Source organism: Microcebus murinus, chromosome 17 (assembly GCF_040939455.1).
Source record: "Microcebus murinus isolate Inina chromosome 17, M.murinus_Inina_mat1.0, whole genome shotgun sequence".
In the NCBI taxonomy this organism is placed as follows: Eukaryota; Metazoa; Chordata; class Mammalia; order Primates; family Cheirogaleidae; genus Microcebus; species Microcebus murinus.
In genome coordinates, this window is record NC_134120.1 from 51412385 (window position 1) to 51431603 (window position 19219).

A 19219-nucleotide genomic window follows, 5' to 3' on the forward strand; every position below is an offset into this window, starting at 1 on the left:
CACGAATGGCTACAGTTCTCCCATTAGACCATCAAATACAAGGCGGGTTTTTTTTTTTTTTTTTTTTTTTTTAAGTCAGAACAGAAGATATGTATGGGCAATCCCAAAGTCTACATTGTTTCACATGATCAAAAAATTTCATCTTAGACCAACAACTATAGAAAGTTTTAGGGTTTTGAGACCAAACATAAATCTCTGATAACTTAAAATCAAGACTTTCAATAACCTTCTTCCAATCTCCAGGTAACAGAGCTGTTACTATAGTTGAGCTGGATTAAAAATGAAATTCAGTACAAATTTTGATTATTAAAAGAAAAATCTTTAGCATTACTCCTTTCTTTGGTTAGTTAATTACAACCAAAACAGGTAAGTTTCTGGCCCCACTCCTGTCTGATAAACAGTTATAATCAGAGGATTCAACAGTGAACATTTCAGGAGCTCTACTTCCCCACAAAGAATTGGGGCTCCCTTGAAAACTCTTCTATTTTGGCTCCTTTATCTAGGATGTCAGTGGAACTTCAACTCAGGTAGTGGTATCAACAAGCTGACTAGCAAAAAAAATGTGTTTTCTTGTAACAGAGTTTTGTGTTTACTTTCTGTTATTTATATCCATACATAATAGAAAGATACAATTTCCTAGCCTTCTGATTTTTCTTAGCAGATAAAAGACATGTTCATACCTTTGATTTAAGCCCTAAATATAATGATAAAAGCAAGCGTTCCTGTAAAAGCGCTCCCATGGTGAGCTCAGGGTTTTATGGGGCAAGTCTAGTTTCCATCCTCTCTGGGCCCTGGAGGTCTGTCTCCATGACCGAGGCCGGTGTCCTCTGCAGGCAGCAGAGGGGCCACTGGACAAGGGGAAAGAAAGGCAGCAGCCCCAGGGAGGACCTGGGCAGGCACAGGAGCTGTTGTAGCCTGTGAGTTCAAGGCAAGGTCACATGGAGGCGGAAGCTAATTAGACTTCTGCCGCTGTGTGTGTGTGTGCGTGTGCGTGTGTGTGCGTGTGCGTGTGTTTTGCCTAGCGACCTGACAGCACAGAAACTACCCAACCTGCTTTGTGCTGGCTATCCAATCCTGACTTGGAGAGAAGTGGTAAATACAGCAACAGAGGGAAAGAAAATGCACATATAAAATAATATGTGAGGCATGAAGGAAAGAAAATGCACCAATAAAATTATATACTGGGTAAATCACAGCATTAGAGGTCTCTCTTTTTACTATGAGACAAGTATGTCTTTTCTCACACACTCGCATTAAACATTGCATTTTAAACAGGAACCTGCAAAAATCTCACTCAGCTGAGAATAATGTAGAAGTTACGAGCTGCCTTTTGCATGAAGACAACGGTCCTGCGGCAGCGAGGTTTTCACCCGGAAAACACACCTCCTCTCAGGCAAGCCAGGGGACCAGTCTTTTAAGAACTATTTTCAGTAATACATTTTCATGTCGGTTAAAAAATAAGCACCTTCTATGATACTTTTTGAAGATGGAGAAGAATAACAGGAAGGTTTAACTTTCTGTGCTGCCTATTAAAGTGGTTTTTAAAAGACAGCTTTGCACTGGGAACTAGAGCCAGCTGTCACCCAGGCTCTCCCACTGGATCTCAGCTGCAGCCTTCCTCAAGGCACCCACTCAAGCGCTGCATTCTCAGGGACTCAGACTCAGAGAGGGGGAGCTTTCTTTTGTCTCTTTATTTCCCCCTGGCATAAGCAGCACAGAATGAGGACAGCTTAGTGCTGCATTTTACATAAACAAATTGGTGGTCTTTTAAAATCAAATAAACTGAGAATGCCCAGATCTATTACGGGTGCAAATTAACAATCATTTACTTTTATGCCACTTCACTATATTTATACATCCATGGGTGTCTTATGTTGGCCTGGGTGATTTCAACAAATGTTGAAATAACTAAGTAGAAGAACCATTTATTTACTTTTAGGGCATATTATCTTCTTTTTCTGTCCCCTTTAAAACTTGCCTTGAAGACTGAAGAGTGTAAAAACAAAATTCATAGCAAAGCACATTTTAATAGCAAAAGTGATCCAAATATCCCACCCTGTGCTTATTTTTGTGTTTATCAAATAAATGATTTTATCCTTAAAAAAAGAAAAAAATACGATGGACTGGGTCATTTGGAATATTGTAACATAACTACAAAAATTATTTGTTTATCCGCCCATTAAGATGTTGCTGCTAAATTCTTGTCAAAAGGAACACTGAATGTCCATAGAGCCTAAGTGGTGATTTCCTATCACATAGATCTATATTTCAAGAGCCAGCATGCAAACGAGCACTTGTTAATAAAATAACCTGTGGGTTACACGAACATTTTCACTCTGCCTTTTCCTCTAACTCTGTGCATTCCAGGAGCCACTTGTTTTTCCATTATTATTAGGTCTAAACCTCCCAATGTGTCTTTTAACTTTTATTTTTCTGAAAAGTTGCTTTTGAGTGCTGGATCATAGAAAATAAACATTTAAAAAAATTTAATTTTGAGTGAAATGATGTCACAAAATTTAATGAATATAAAATACCAAAAGAAACTGTTGCCAAATTTTCTTTTTCTCTTCTGTTGCAATCTTTTGTCTTAATATCCCTTTTCAAAACATGGCTATTCACTATTTTGCAGATTAGATTATAAGACTAAGTAGGAAACAATGTGTGAACACACAGGCTCTGGTCACTCAAGGCACCTGTAGTCTGAAGAACAGCAATGTGATTACTGTATATCTAGAAAAATATGCCAAGTATGGGTAGGAGAATGGGGCCAGAAACAACGAAAACAGCTTTCATGACAGTTCAGAAATACGAGCCCAAACAGAAATGTGTGATATGCCACCAAAAGTCTTTTTAAGATACACATACTTTCATACAGCTGTTGAAAGTCTTAAATAGCATACAAGTTGTTAAAAATTTTCAAAGGGTCACAAAGGAATCTTTCAGAGGAAAACTGATGAAATAGGGATAAGAATTTAAAACTGGCATATGAAAGTGACCCATACTAATTAATATATGAACTACCCTGAGTCTGAACACATCCCTAGTATTACGCAGTCATTCTTAAAAGCCGGAACAAGCTCTGGAAGGCAGCCTGGGAGCTATACCTTTCCCTCGTGCCGGATGGCCGAGACAGGCGTGACTTCCTCTGCCTTCTTCCGTCTGTCCTCTTCCTCATCCCGTTCCTCCTCAGCCTTTTTCTCTGGAGTCACAGTGGTGATCAAGTTGGTCTGAGAGATGCCCTTTGTTGTGGCGTACTGGCCAGTACCAACCTCTGCAGCAGACATAGAATCCTTCATGTACATTTCATGGTTTTCATTCACTGATGCTAAAAGCAAATACAATCGAAGAAATAACATCTGAAATAGTGAAGTCAGAAGACAGCTGAAAAACCAATTGTCCTGTTACGGGGGGTGGGGGGTGCGGGCGGGGGGGGGGAGGGATGGTACCACCACAAAATACCAGGTTTGTCTTGAAAAGTGAAATGAGCACTGCAGGCAACTATATCTAGGCACCACCCTAGATCCATCTGCATTACCCATCCCAGTGTTTTAACATTATTTAAATATGCTTATGTCTTGAAATCCCAGAATAATTCTCATCCATTCTCAGACTCTCTGGGGACGATGTGTATGACAAGGAGGTGAGGCTGTTACCCCAAGTCACTGGTGGGGCTCAAGCACCAGCAACTGGTGGCCAGTTTCACAATTAATAGCAGTATCTGCAGTAGACAATTGCTCTCATACGCTTGACTTTGAACATATCTTTGGAAGTGCCATTCAGCAAGAAGCAGCAAATTGGTTTTATTATCATTAATGTTGAAAAGTCTATCATTCCTACAATATAAGAGCTCCATGGATAATCATGAAAATTAACCATCTTGTCAGAGATTATAAAATTCAGATGGCAATTCCGTTCAACTAAAGAAATGTTTTAATTTCTATTGCCTTTTAAAGAGAGTACTATAATATAATATACATTTATTTATCTCTAATATTTTGGGTAAAACGAGACAAATGTTGTCAAATGAAATTCATGCAAATGCAAAACATGCAAACATAAGAGATAAAAGATACAGCTTTTCATCCCAGCTAAAATGTCTTAGTGAAAAAATGCTTAATTTAGTTAAATTTTAAGATTTGGTACTCATTATTTTAGGTGTTTCAGATCATGAAATTTATTAAAACTTATACATAGTGCTTTTCAAATGTATAGTAGCTAATCAGATAAAATATAATCTGCATTTATATTTCAAGAACTTTAAAAACATAATAAAAGAAAGGATTCTAACATGAAATCCTCTCTGAAATCCTTTTAATAGCTAAACCATGTCACTAAAGTATCTTCACTAAGATATTTTATATCTCTTTATACTGATGAAAAAGCTCATATGAGACACAGCTTCCCAATGGACCAGTTAGGCTATTCTCTGTAAGATGCAACCTTGTAAAAAAGCATTTTATCTTCCAACATGCAGCCGTGACACCCAGCTCAGCAGCAGCAGCAAACATACTGGGGCTGGCAGCACAGCAAAGAGTGAGAGACAACACATACTAACATCACTTTTGGGCAGGGAGGAAGAGACAGCATGGTATTAGTACATTGATTGCACAATTGTCTTCTGTCTTCTCAGCAGTCATTATCACACAAAAGGTCATGAAGAAAACAACATTGACAAGAAATGTGTTCCCTGGGGCGCCCGTTACTGAACAAAGGGGATGGTATTCAGGAAAAAAAGATGTGGACTTTCTACAAAAGTTCCTCAAATACTGACTTATAGAACATACACATAGTTAACAGAGATTTTCTAAAAAGGGAAAGAGTCAATGAGACAAAGTAGAAAGAAAAGCTTCAAGGTTAACATGGATATATCACTCAACTCAAAATAGTATTGATAAATATTCTATTCTACGATGTTGGCTCTAAGTTTGATATTCCAGAAACTCTGAGAAGATACAGAAATGGTAATTAACTTCCTAGGCCAGCTCACAAAAGCCTATAAGAATAATTATCAATATAATCATTGAGATAATTATGTCTATAACAAGAGTACTTTCACATGTATCTGACTCACACTTCACAACAACCCTGTTGAAGGTTGCCTTACTCCCATTTTACAGATAACTAAAACTGAGGCCTGGAGAGATGAAATCATTTGCTGAGACTCTTTGAGGAGCAGTGGTAAAAAAGGTGGGAAGGGAGATGGTCCCAGGCACTTGTAACTTTTATTTATGCTTTCGCTTATTATTAAAATCTTTACACGCATACTAGAAACTTTGAACTTGTTTTATTTGCACAGGATAAGGTCTTGCAGAAAAACAACTACTCTCCACATGTTCTGGATTAGAAGGCAGCGCCCTGGCCACGATTCAGTTCCTAAGTTAAGTGTTACTACAGCTGGCATGCCTCGTAGCAAAAAGCACACCTGCACATTACTCTGGACAGCAACACAAAACTGTTAGACAAGACAAAAACCTACTAAAACTCATTGTTATCCCTTAAAAAGATAACTTGAGTGATTATCTCCTTGTTTTACTTATTTGACTTGGCAGCACAGAACCCTTACCCAGCAATGTTCTCCCAGTCTATCTGGTATACTAATTAGTATTAAGTAGGAGACTTTAACTTAGAGCCCTTTGCTCTGTTACTTGAATGCATCCTTCTACCAGCTGTTATCAGTTGGCTGATAAAGTCCACATTTTGTTCATAAAATTTTTTTAGCAGAGATAAATTTAACTTACAGTTTTATGAAACAAATAGTCTGAGACAAACCTGCTAATTCTCTAAGATCTGCTGGCACAAGATTCAAATTACTTATAGAGTATGTGGCTACTACAGTTAGAATAAGAGCATCTTTCTCTAAATTCAGGGTGTGGCTTATGGAAGTTACTTTCCTCATTCCCTAAGTTCCATTCTTTTACGTAATTTTATACAAATCTACAGACATCAGACTGACAAAGACACTTTTTGGAGACTTAAAAGTCTGCCATTCAGCCACAGACCAACAACTGCTTTCCAATTTACAATATCCAAGAGGACCTATGTTTTGAAAGCTCCTGATGGTTTCACACTCTTTCTCGGGTAGCTGTTAAGGGCCAGTACGCGATGCCTACCTCCATCCAAGCTGCGAGACATGGTGTAACGTTTGCTGGACGATCGTTCAAAGTAAGGCGCTGGGCGATCTATCAACGCGCTGGCTCTCCTTGTTTGGGCTTGCGTTCTGCCACTGTAGCGAAACTTGGAACCCAAGGTCAGGAATTTCTTTGGAGGTGCTTCTGGTAACAACAGTCTAAAGGGATTAAAGGCAAACACCAGAAAGAAACTAAGTCAAATATTAAGAATACTTTTTACTCTGCCATGAGAGGTAACGTGCTTTGTGTATTAAAGGTTTAACACGTGACTTGCAGTTAAATGAATCTGATTTTGTAAAAAAAAAAAAATCAATTTATACAGTATATGTCAACTAGGGATGTTGTAGAGAGGATACAGACAAAACAGGGGTTGTGTTCAACTAGATGTGTTCAACTAGAACTTTTAACCTTCTGTGCAAGTGGAGGGTCTGTGGGTCTAATGGCAATTAAATAGGTGATATAAGCAAAAAGAAGAGTGACAATGTAGGCACAAAATTGATGGGTGTAAAAATATATGTGGGTGAAGGAGTCCAGGATATTGAGAAATTATTGAAATAGTAAGGAATCGATTGGATATTTGAAATGGACATCTTATAAAAATAATGAAAAGATCTTAAAAATAATAAAGAAAGGGGGTGGGTGGGACAGATAAGCATATGATAAATTAAGGAAAATACTTCAAGTTTAGTTAGAAGTTCTTTTAGGGTTTTTCATCAAGAAATCTGGTGACAATGAACTTGAAGAAATAGAAAGCATATGCTTCCATATTCTTCTTCCCAACCTTTTTCAGTGTAAGTTATTCCAATTATCCCAATTCTTCCTTAGGAAAAAAGACAAAATAACCTCTACCTACCTGAAAAATGTATGGTGCTCGACACATACTTTCCATAAACGCTTGGCAGCTCGGTGGTTTGGCAGCTTAAACCCAATGGTGCTTTCAAATTGTTCAAACTAAATTAAAAAAATACATTGAGAGTAAAGTTTGGAATTAAAAATAACAGAACCCTGCAAATAATTTAGAAAATCATAATACCACCACAATTTTTTTATACATGAAATAAACTGCTATATGCACAATTCATGGTCTATACATTAATTCATTAAAAAAACCTTATTATCTGTCTCCTTCAAATGTTGCAGGTATAGATAACCATGTTATGCATGCAGTAAATGTTTTCAGCACAATATAGATCTCATGCAAACCAAACACAAAAAAAGAGAGTATTTGGATTCCTTCCAGCGATCAGTTTGTTCTGATCTCATTTTTAAGCTTTATTTTCATAGTTTCTCAATGACACAATGACTTCAACTGGAATGTACAGAAATGAACAAAATGGTTACAAACATAGCCTATAGTGTTCTTAGAAATGACATTTTCTCCTAGTATCTGGCTAGGAAATACACTTCCTAGGTATGTGAGGACCTGGTGTTCGGATACTGCAGATTTTATTTGTATGTTCCACCATGGATTATAATGATAAATGCTAACATCTCTCTACATTAAACATAAGATCAGAGATTGGGAGAACATATTTTCCTACCTGTATATTTCAGATGATATTCTATCAGCTATTTGATTTTTCAAAGTGAAATATCTCATCTGATTGCCTGCATAACATGCTGTAATATCATTATTGCAGGTTCACAATACATTTTTATTTTCTGAAGAAGGGAAGCATCAGGCCACCAGAGGGCAATCATCTTAAACATAAAGACTTTCCAAAAGAGAACAAAACAACCGGACTATTTATGTAACCTATAGCAAAAAGTAATTTATGTGGCAAAGTACCAAGGTGAGGGGTCATATGCACAGCGCGAGATACAGTCACGCTTGACCCCTATTTCTTGTTTGTTGAGATGACTGGGGTACTTGGGAATTCATGTGCAGTGCTGGTTGTAAAAAATCGCTATTGTTCGAGCGACCCAGTTAAGACAGAAGCATGGTGGCTCTTGACTACACCGTTGCCAATTTATTTATCCTGCATCTAACATGCACCATAAGGCCAAGGGTTCCAAAGAAGAGCCAGCTTGCTCTCTGCTACAGGAAGCTGGGAAGAGTCCCTTACTACAAACTTTCTTAGGCAAGGATAATACCAGCCCTAGAGCTTTTGAATGTTTATCTCTCTGTGCTTTGTATCCATTTCTTTCAACCTCTTTAGAGCCTGTATGCTACCAATAATTTCTTCTTCCCCACTCTTCTCAGCCTATAAATATGACAATAGAAAAGGGAGGGTGGGAAACCAACTTTCTCTGAGCCTGCTTCTACTGGAAGCACACCTGTCTCTTCACTGCTAAGCTTCATGAAAAAGCAGTCACCACCTCGCCTGTGCAACTCACTCCTGACCTCACCACATGCCGGGGGCACCTTCCTGAACTCCGGCGTGTCATGATGGACCTGTCAAGTTCAATGCACTTTGTTAGTCTGCGTCCCACGTGCCCTCTCTGTGACACGTAGCACCGCTGGTTAACAACCACTGTCCTCTGAAACTCACCTCTGGTCATTCGTCAGTCTCTGTTCCTCCTCCTATTTCTCTGGCCGTTTTCCTTAATCTCCCTATGTTTCTCTCCTCCGTGCCCTTCTCTCAAATAGTGGTCTTACTCAGCGTTTGGGTTTGGGGGCCTCTTCTCCGACTTCCCTTGTATGTTTTTTTGTTTGTTTGTTTTGAGACAAGAGTTTTGCAGTGGTGTCATCACAGCTCAGTGTAACCTTAAAGTCCTGGCCTCAAGCGATTCTCCTGCCCCAGCCTCCCTGGTAGCTGGGACTACAGGCACATGCCACCATGCCTGGCTGTTTTTTTTCCATTTTTTGTAGAGACGTGGTCTTGCTCTTACTCAGTGGTCTCAAACTCCTCAGCTCAAGCAATCCTCGCACCTTGGCCTCCCACAGTGCTGGGATTTCAGGCGTGAGATACCATGCTCAGCCTCCCCTTGCTCTTTGAGTACTTTATTCCATGTCTAAGGCCTTCAATAAAATGTATACGATTGATAAGTCTGTTGCCTTTCTTATTATGTAAGAATCATCCTCTGAAAATCTGTCCTAAAGGAATTTCAATCTTTTTTTAGAAATCCTCCCCCTTTTTTCCTCCTGTCTAATATCATCTCTGTAGACTTCACACATGCAAACTGAAAACCTCTGGTCATCCTGGATTCTCCCCCTTTTAATCCCTTCCTCCATCTCGTCTCCAAGACCTCCTGGCTCTGCCTGTGAAACTTCTCTCTCCAATTTGCTCTCCCCATCCTATTCCCACAGCCTCTGCCCTAGTTTAGGTCTTATCACATCACGTTATTAAGTAGTTGAATTTCATTAAGAAATCTATCATTCCAAAATATTCATCCAGTTGTGCCACGTCCTAATTTAAAACCTTCTGGGGCTCACTACTGTCTACTGATTTATTTCTCCAACTCTCCCCCTTCTGGCCTCTCACAAGACTATGCTTATGCTGTGCCTACAGAGTAACATCCCACTCGTATCATGGTGTTAACATCCAAAGTGTGAATCTGCTTCTCTGCTAAATAGAGAATCCCTTAAGGACAGGAACAGGTTATATTTATCTTCTTATTTCCAATTCCCAACAGAGTGCCTCATAATTAATAGGTGCTCACCTAATAAATGTTCAATGAATTCAATATATTGGTTATAAGTTTAACATGTAATCTTTAGGAAATATTTAAAAAACAATACAGTTTCAGGAATTTACATGAAAAGCTTACAGATTATTTCAGTCATCATAGACAAGTATGAGTTTGTATTTACATTGAACATGATTGCATGTTTTATATTCTAAAATTTTTTTAAATGGCATTTTCTTTTTTTTTTTTTTTTTTTTTTTTTTTTTGAGACAGAGTCTCACTTTGTTGCCCAGGCTAGAGTGAGTGCCGTGGCGTCAGCCTAGCTCACAGCAACCTCAAACTCCTGGGCTCGAGCGATCCTTCTGCCTCAGCCTCCCGGGTAGCTGGGACTACAGGCATGCGCCACCATGCCCGGCTAATTTTTTTTTTTTATATATATATCAGTTGGCCAATTAATTTCTTTGTATTTATAGTAGAGACGGGGTCTCGCTCTTGCTCAGGCTGGTTTTGAACTCCTGACCTTGAGCAATCCGCCCGCCTCGGCCTCCCAAGAGCTAGGATTACAGGCGTGAGCCACAGCGCCCGGCCATTAAATGGCATTTTCCACCAAGAAATACCTGTGGGGAGGTAGATTTTTGAAGATGAGGTAATTCTATATTGTACTAGAAAATGTTCAGAGATATAAATGAGCTAGAGCGTTTGGGCTTTCAGTGCCTCCATTATAGTAAGCACACCAACCAGACACTGGAGGTATTTATTAACTGTTTCTTAAGCACATAAAAGTTGATATTTACTACTACTATGCACAAACCACTAAGGAGGATAGTAATATAAACTGATCACGGAGGCAGTTGCCCAAGGAGCAAGGACATTCTGATCCTTTCATTAGCTTCTCTAAGAAAAAAAAGACAACATATACTGAACTGTGCAACATTGACATAATTACACTCACTGTCCTTTGTTCTAATCTTCCTTGTCCCTTAAAGTACATGACATCTAAGCCATTGACTTTAGGGTGCAGCCAGACTTGCAGGACAGATCAAAGGGCATGGAAACCTAACAGGGCACACAGGAGGAGATGCATTCATCACAGCTTGAAATACACACACAATTATTCAGGAATCTAGATTTTATATTAAGATATTTTTAAAAACCAATTAATGCATACGGTAGAAAAAATGGAACATAATAAAGAAGAGAATGTTTTACTTATTACCGTTTACTGGACAAACCTATAATAAGTTCTCTGAGGCATTTAGAGGTAACTCACCATGTTCTATGACGCTCGGAACATGTGAGCAGATAATTTAAATTTTTGTTTGCTATCAGGGACATTTCTTCCCAATGCACATGCAAATGCAGGTATGCTTACCTCTCCTGGTCGGATCTTAATGTAAAAGTTGTTCCGTTTGTATGAAATTTTTAGAACCTTGGGCCAGGCAAACCTGTTTATTCGCAGTCGGTCACGATATATCAACAGACCACTTGCACAAACTCCTAACATAATTTCTACTCCTTCTGAATCCTGGAAAACAGCAAGAAACAACGCATCAGTATCTTGCTTATCAGCTGGGTACAATATTTAAACTTTCACCACAGAACCTATAATTGACATTTAAATATGAAAAATACTACAGCCATTTTTTTAAACGCTGCCATTAAATGATAGCCTTTTAGTGAAGATATCCATCACTACACAGATTTGGTAGAGTGAAATCTCCTCTCCCAGATACCTTAGATTTGTAACTTCAATACTCCACACCAAGAAGGCCAGGCAGATGAAGGTGTGTTAGTATCAATAATAACAGTCACAGCTATCGCTTATTGAGTACCAGGCACTGTTTTAACTGCTCTACATATATGAATCCTTTCAATCTTCACTATGATATGGTGAGGCAGTTGCTATTATTGTTCCCATTTAACAGATGAGAAAACTAAGGTACAGAGTCCCAGTTAAACATGGGCAGCCTGGTATCAGAGGCAGTACTCTTAAATGACATGTGTTTTAACAAGGAGGACCCTATCCTTCCCTATGAGGGTTTTGTTCCTTTAAAAAGAACAAAAGAGTCTAGCTACCCCATTATTTTTTATACACCATTACTGTCAGAGTGAAATTTAAATGTGAAATATAATAGCTTTTTAAAAGTATCAATGCACTCCCCCAACAACCTCACTCCCCCCACACAAACACACTGTCTAGTGGTAATCACATTTAACAACATAAATACATTATATATATATACTATATATAGTATATATATACTATAGTATATATAGTATATATATACTATATATATAGTATACTATACTATATATATATACTATATACTATATATATATATACTATAGTATATATATATAGTTTTATTTACGTGTGTATAGTATTTTTTTTTGAAGAGATCATACTAAAATTGCCACTTGCTTTTGCTACTTGCACATTTCATTTTTAAGTAATTTCGGGATGTGGGATGCCCAGAGGTCAGAGATGTTATAGCGAACTCAGGCAATACACCATATAAAGTCTTTCCCTCTTAAATGCTGCATTCCATTGAATTCAGGTCAAATGAACAGCTCTGGTGGCCCGGAATGGAGTAAAAAGACAGGGCAGAGGCAAGGACCGTATGCGAGGTGGTGTCTACCGCTTGTCCCACGGATGGTTAGAAGCAGGGGACAAAAAGGGCTGTGGGCTGGCCACACACAGGACACTACGGCACACAATCGGCAGGGCTGCCCCCAGCTTTGAGTCACTTTGCAGCACCAGCAGTGCAGCGGGGAAAACAGAAGAATCCAAATGCTGACTCGTCTACTTCATGGGAATTTACTTCCTCAATCCTGGGCCCACAAGGCACAAGATGGACATTTCCAGAATCAGAAATGCATTGGTCCATCTTTGGGAAATGTACATTTACAAACAGAATATAATTGGTTTAAAATGAAATATTTTACCTTGGAAACATATCATACCATTAGATACCAAATTACTCTACAGGAGAGGAAAGATTTGATGACAGGATATTACAATATAATAAAATTTGAGAACTCAAAGACCAGAAACTGCCCATCATTTATTGAGGGCTTTAATTTGAAAGAGCAATTTAAAGATGCTGACAAGGAGCTGGTGTTATCGAACGGTTAGAACGAAACCAGCCAATCTGTCCGCACTGCCACTCAGGGGGACCGCCTCCCGCCATGGGCACAATCAGGCATGAGGAAGGACTGCTGGAAACGGCTCTTTGCTTTGCTCTCTCTTTGATAACTACAGAATATAAATTTAGGAATATGTGTTTGACCTACAGAGGGGAAAGGACATTCAAAACCTTTTTCATGAATAGATAATAAAATGTTTGGCTCGACCATTAGTGTCTTTGAATCATAAGAAAACAATGTCCCTTCGTGGGGAAGACGAGGAAGGCTCTGGTGCCCCCTCTTCTTGTCCTCCCCAACAGAGGCTTCTGTGTCCCCTCCTCAGTCTGTTATCTCTAGCACACCCTCAGCAGGTGGCGCCGACATGGACTGCCACTCATCTTCCCTCTCCTGCAGAGGAGAGCTGGCCCAGGGCAGGGGCTGTTCCCGTGTGGCCTGAGCTGCACAAGGCCTGCCTCGCGTGTATTCAGCCCCGTGTGTACTGAAAGAAAAGGTGAACGAGAAATAAACACGGCAGGAACAAGTGGGATCTTAACCTGGATGGAAGTCTCCACATTTCATTAATTGCACAGCAACAACAACAAAAAAAACTCCCGATATTTTTCACATCACATTTTCTACCACAGCCCACGGTATTGAGATTAATTTGATAAATCTTTTGTTTTAAACACTGTAACAACAGACTTTCTTGGGGAACATGTGGGTTTCACTATCAATAAGTACGTTTATACTCCGTTTAGCTGGGAGCACAGAAGGTAGATTTGGATAGTCCCAGACTAGCATCATGAATATAAAGGGGCATACTATAGTATTCCCTTAATTTAAAATCACTGTTCAAACTTTTCCATCTTTCAATATCACTTGGTCCATGAGATATCCCATATAGACTTAGATCTACATTTCAGAATCTTACATAAATGACTCTGACAAAGCCTATTAAGACTGACATTAAGGCCGAGAGTGGTGGCTCACGCCTGTAATCCTAGCACTCTGGGAGGCCAAGGCGGGCGGATTGCTTGAGTTCAGGAGTTCGAAACCAGCCTGAGCAAGAGCAAGACCCTGTCTCTACTATAAATAGAAAGAAATTAATTGGCCAACTAATATATATAGAAAATATTAGCCGGGCATGGTGGCGCATGCCTGTAGTCCCAGCTACTTGGGAGGCTGAGACAGGATTAGATTGCTTGAGCCCAAGAGTTTGAGGTTGCTGTGAGCTAGGTTGATGCCACGGCACTCACTCTAGCCCGGGCAACAAAGCGAGACTCTGTCTCAAAAAAAAAAAAAAAAAGACTGACATTAAGTGACAAACAAGAAGAGACAGATGTCCAAAGAAAAAACAAAGCATTTAGAATAGGTCCTCCAAAACACATTAAGAAGAGGTTTTCCAAAGCGTAAGATCTTCATCTAATACGGGTATTTATTCTTCATACAGAGCTGTGGAGTACAAGATTGCAATTCAGAATTTCTAAATGGATCACAAAGCTCAGAGCATTCCATACCATCAACAGAAGAAAAGCATCTTGCTTAGAACCGGAAATTAGCTCTAATTCAATTCAGTAAATTTCCTTCTTCAAATGATGGAGTGTGGTTGCATAGGAAAATGGAGTCTATAACTGAATTATCTGTTATACTTAATATTCAGATAGAATCCTATAACAGGCTGGATTTGCACTTCCTTAATTCTCTTTCTTTTTAATTGGCATAATTTCAAATCATATTACATAATGGAAAAGCAGCCATCTATTTTAATTCAGTAGCTATAGCAATGTTAAGTGATTTTATTTTTACTGATAGAAACACTGATACATCTTGAGTTGTACCTTCCTTAAATGTATACCCTAATTATTTATTTATTTCTGGGCAGTCAGTGAGTCAGAATTTGTGATGTAACTCAAAAATAGCTTCATATCCACTCAAATTATTAGGCTACCTTCCTTTCTTTTTTGCTTCCTTATCTTTCAACCACCTAGGGAAAAATTCTAAGAGAAATAAAAAAACAATCTTGGTGTCTGTCTTCATTTTTATCTTTAAATCCTTACTCTACTTCATGCCCTACATAAAACAGAAAACATCTCTTTGTTATCTGAGTGCACAATAAGTGAAATAGTATTAACAACCTGCAAGTAAATAGAGCTACACCTGCTATTGTAATTACACACAAATGTCAAAGAGCTTGGCATTCATAGTACCAGCACATCCCTGGTAGGGGTCCCAGCCAAGTCTCAGGGATTTTGCTAGTACTCGGTGGGTCTTGGGAGTACTCACGGTGGGAGATGTACAAAGTGATCTACAGACAAAACCAATCAAACTTGCACTGGTTCAATGGCCACCACTCCCTTGTCCAAACTCACTGTGGATTACTCTGCTCCTCAAACACCAGCCAAAGAGCCGTCTGACTTCCAGCATCAACAGAACCCAGAGTGGGTTTGCACGGTCATGGAGATGTTTACTTGAGCAGAGCCAGTTGAAATTTTCTTCATTTCTAGGCCCTAAACCTGACTGCGTAAGACATTCGCTTGCCTGGAAACCTGTAATTGCATGTTCTTGTGAGTCCCAGACCGTGAAATTGGTGACTAACGCTGTCTATCAGAAGTCAAACACACATCCCTAACCAGAAATGATGTTATCTTGTCAGCCCCCATCAGAAGAAACTACCTCTGAACTTTAAACATTGACCCTTGCACTGCTGAAGTACCAGTATCTGTCTCTAGGATACTAACACATTTTGCATGCTTTGCTGATAAAAGTTTTCATAAAAGCTTCGCTGTATTTCCACAGGGCTTCTATTCATGGCTATATAAATAGTAGACTAGTAGTGCACATGTGCATTTGCTCACTGCTGAGAAACACAGGGATTCTAGAAAGGGCATGACACGAAGTCCAAGCTGCTCTATGTGTCCTTGTGACTGTCACGCTCCTACAGCCTAATTCCAACTTCTTTCTTCCTAAGACTCTTGACCTGAATACATCCTTAACATTCCACCAATCACCAGTCAGACAGGCAATCTGTTGGCCATCCAGAATGGGGGCGTAGACAGTACCTGGCACGTAAGAGATGTGACACTTGGGTCTTGGACAATCGGTCAGGTTTAGACAGAGAGGAAAGAGGACAGTCCAGAGACAGGCATATTCAGGGAAGGGCAGAGATGGGGACGGCCGGGAGCAAAGAGCACGTGTCAGCACAGTGGGAAATGTGATCGTGACAGGAGACACGGGGCTAGTGGGTTCAGAGCTGGTATCTGGTCAAGATCAGTGTCCAACTGCATCACCAGGCAATCACAGGCGCTGCCTATCGAAGGCTTGCAGGGGGCTGAGCCCATGAGTAATGAAAGTTTGAGCCATGAAGAACAAACCCCTCGGCAAATATCAGCAAGATAGATTTGTTGTATCACGCAGTAGGGCTTAAAAGGCAAACACGGATTTGAATCTCCAACATTTTCATTTATATTAACTGAAGTAAAAGTCACCAGCTTACGGCTATAACATTAAATAGAGAGTTTGGGGCTTAAAAATGCATACCTTGGCATGGTGTAAATCTACCCCATACATGGACAGTTTTTTGGCATTTTCCAAGAAATGCATCTCTGCTTCTGCTGGCGTCATTCCTCTGATAAGAAAAGAGAAAAGTGTTAGAATGCTGCTTTTCCTTCACCTGGTGGGGCTGTAAAATTCCCCACTTGGCACAAGAAAGCCCCCGCCCATCCAGGCACCAAGAGAGACATGCCGTGCAGCAGCACATATACGCGAAAAGAATCACAAGGAAAACGGCTTTGGAAGAAAACATTCCACATGAGCGCCTGGATGTTCTGAGTGAGAGCGCACCTACCCCAGAACTTTACCTTGTGCACCTTCTTACTCTGCTCAAGTCCCATCCTTAATGGACCCAAACCAACGCTGGAGGAGATGGATGGTGTGAGCGATGCCCACTCATCAAGGCCCAACTTAAGTGAGTGTTCTCGGGGTTTCTGCCACTAACCTGTGGCTCTTGTGCAGCTCAATCACTTTGTCTTCCAGCTCTTTAGTGTGGTTTGGTGCAAAGCGGAACTCACTAATGTAATCGCTCCCACATTCATCGGGGTCGTAGTCTCCAAGTTCTGACTGGACGGTGTAGGAGCCCAGCAGGGCCAGGGTGACAAAGGAGCAAGGCAGCCTTCCAGATACGATGTCATCACGCAACTGCAAGCAGAGGTAGTACCTTCCGGGAGCCAAGAGGATGACACAAAAGGCCAGCATGAGGATAGATGAAAAGGAGACCATTCCATGTAAACTGTGGGTCATTTCTCCCTGTCGAATAACTTCTGTAGGATAAATTTTCTATCTACAGAAAATATAATTTCATCTATATCTGATATAGAAATAAGGGGAAAATACTTGGCTACAAAATATAATATTTAAGGGCATCCAGAAGCAAGTCAATGTTCATAATAAAACAGGGTTTTGTTAATAAAGACAGAGTAAAAGAAACCTAAAGACATATTCTTCTAACATCTTTTAAAATAACTTTTAAAGTCAAATGAACAGTTCCCAACACATTCCCTGAAATCCTTGGCTGGGGAAATTATGGTATGCAAATGATGCTCTTAAGTACAGTCATATGTTACATGATGACATTTCTGTTAATGACAGACTGCATATATGATGATGGTGGTCCCACAAGACTGCAAGACAGCTGAAACACTGCTACTGCCTAGTGACATCACAGCCGTCCTGACGTAGCGTAATGCATTATTCACGTTTGTGGTGACGCTGGTATAAACAAACCTACTGCACTGTCAGTCGTTTAAAAGTCTAGCACATATAATTATATAAGTAAATACTTGATAGTCATAATAAACAACTGTTACTAGTTTTTGTTTTTACTATACTATACTTTTAATCATTATTTTAGAGTATACTCCTTCTACTTAAAAAAAAAATTAACTGTGAAACAGTCTCAGGTAGTTCCTTCAGGATGTATCCAGAAAAAGGATTTGTTGTCACAGGAAATGACAGCTCCATGACTGTTATTGCCCCAAAGAACTTCCAGTGGGACAAGATGTGGAGGTGGAAGATGGTGAAATTGATGATCCTGATCCTGGGCAGGCCTAGGCTAATGTGTGTATTTGCATCTTAAGGTTTTTAAACTAAAAAAGGTCAAAAAGTAAAAAAAAAAAAAATTAAATAGAGAAAGTCTTATAGAATAAAAATATAAAGAAAATATTTTTGTACTGCTATATAATATGTTTGTGTTTTAAGCTAGATATCATTACAAAAGATTCAAAAGTTTAAAAATTTTGTAAGCTTATAAAAAATTACAGTAAGCTAAGGTTTATTATTGAAAAAGAAATTTTAAATAAATTTGGTATAGCCTACAGTGTTTGTAAAATCTACATTGGTGTATAGTAATGTCCTAGGACTTCACAGTCACCCACCCCTCACTCACTGACTCACCCAGAGCAATTTCCAGTCCTGCAAGCTCCATTCATGGTAAGTACCCTATACTGGTGTACTATCTTTCATCATTTAGACTATTTTTATTGTACCTTTTCTATATTTAGATATAGACACACAAAACTTACCACTGTGTTACATTTGCCCACAGTATTCAGTACAGTCACATTATGTATGCGTTAGCAACCTAGGAGCAGTAGGCAACGCTGCATAGCCTAACTGTGTATCAGGCTATGCCATCTAGATTTGTACAAGTACACTCTATGATGCTCACACAGCAACAAAATCGCCTAAAGGCGTATTTCTCATAACCGGTCATCGTTAGGCGATGCATGACTGTATAATTATTAGGTCCCAGCTAGTGTTAGGAAGTCTCATTTGGATATCTAGATGACAGATCTTGCCATATGACCAAGACAAGACAGATTTCAGGTAACTCAACAGCTATGCCTTCATAAAATTAGCTCTCAATTTCCTGCATCCCTAATGAGATCGTCTCTTTATAACAAATAATTTCTCGTTTAAGGTTCTCATTTAAAACATTTATATAGCTTCTTAGAATCTGATATGAAGACTAACTCTGAAGAATTACTACCTTAAAATTTGAGAATCTTGTCACTGTAAGTAAACAGTTTTCAACTGGAGAAATATAGCACATTTTTCACATAATATTGCCAATATAGCACAAAAATATGTTCATTGACAGTTGATTTGTCTTCTCTGTTATTCCACTTTTAAGACTTATAGATATAATACCGACTGCAAAAGACCCCAAGGTAATGGTTAACAATGATGAGTTTTAATAATAACTATCATGGTTCAGCATATGGGTATGATAGAAAAACACACTTGTATCTTTCCAATATGAACTGTTAATCCAATATGAAGCTGTGGACTATGATAAAGGCTTAAGGTTCCCTCTTAGTATAATTTTAGGCTGGTGATAC

General features: G+C 39.2%; 1 protein-coding gene across 33 annotated transcripts in view; it reads right to left on the minus strand.

The window, feature by feature from the left end:
• EPB41L3 (erythrocyte membrane protein band 4.1 like 3) overlaps positions 1–19219 on the minus strand; it is a 217618-nt gene that overhangs the window by 21295 nt on the left and 177104 nt on the right. For 26 of the 33 annotated variants that reach the window (XM_075993645.1, XM_075993637.1, XM_075993644.1 and 23 more), the window contains exons 7-12: positions 16819–17037; positions 16362–16449; positions 11071–11223; positions 6982–7079; positions 6111–6286; positions 3105–3325 (exon numbers count right to left, since the gene is read on the minus strand). In XM_075993645.1, the coding sequence (XP_075849760.1) occupies positions 3105–3325; positions 6111–6286; positions 6982–7079; positions 11071–11223; positions 16362–16449; positions 16819–17037 (955 nt within the window). The remainder of the gene's footprint in view (positions 1–3104; positions 3326–6110; positions 6287–6981; positions 7080–11070; positions 11224–16361; positions 16450–16818; positions 17038–19219) is intronic. The other 7 variants (XM_075993638.1, XM_075993656.1, XM_075993658.1 and 4 more) reach the window with 1 other exon arrangement.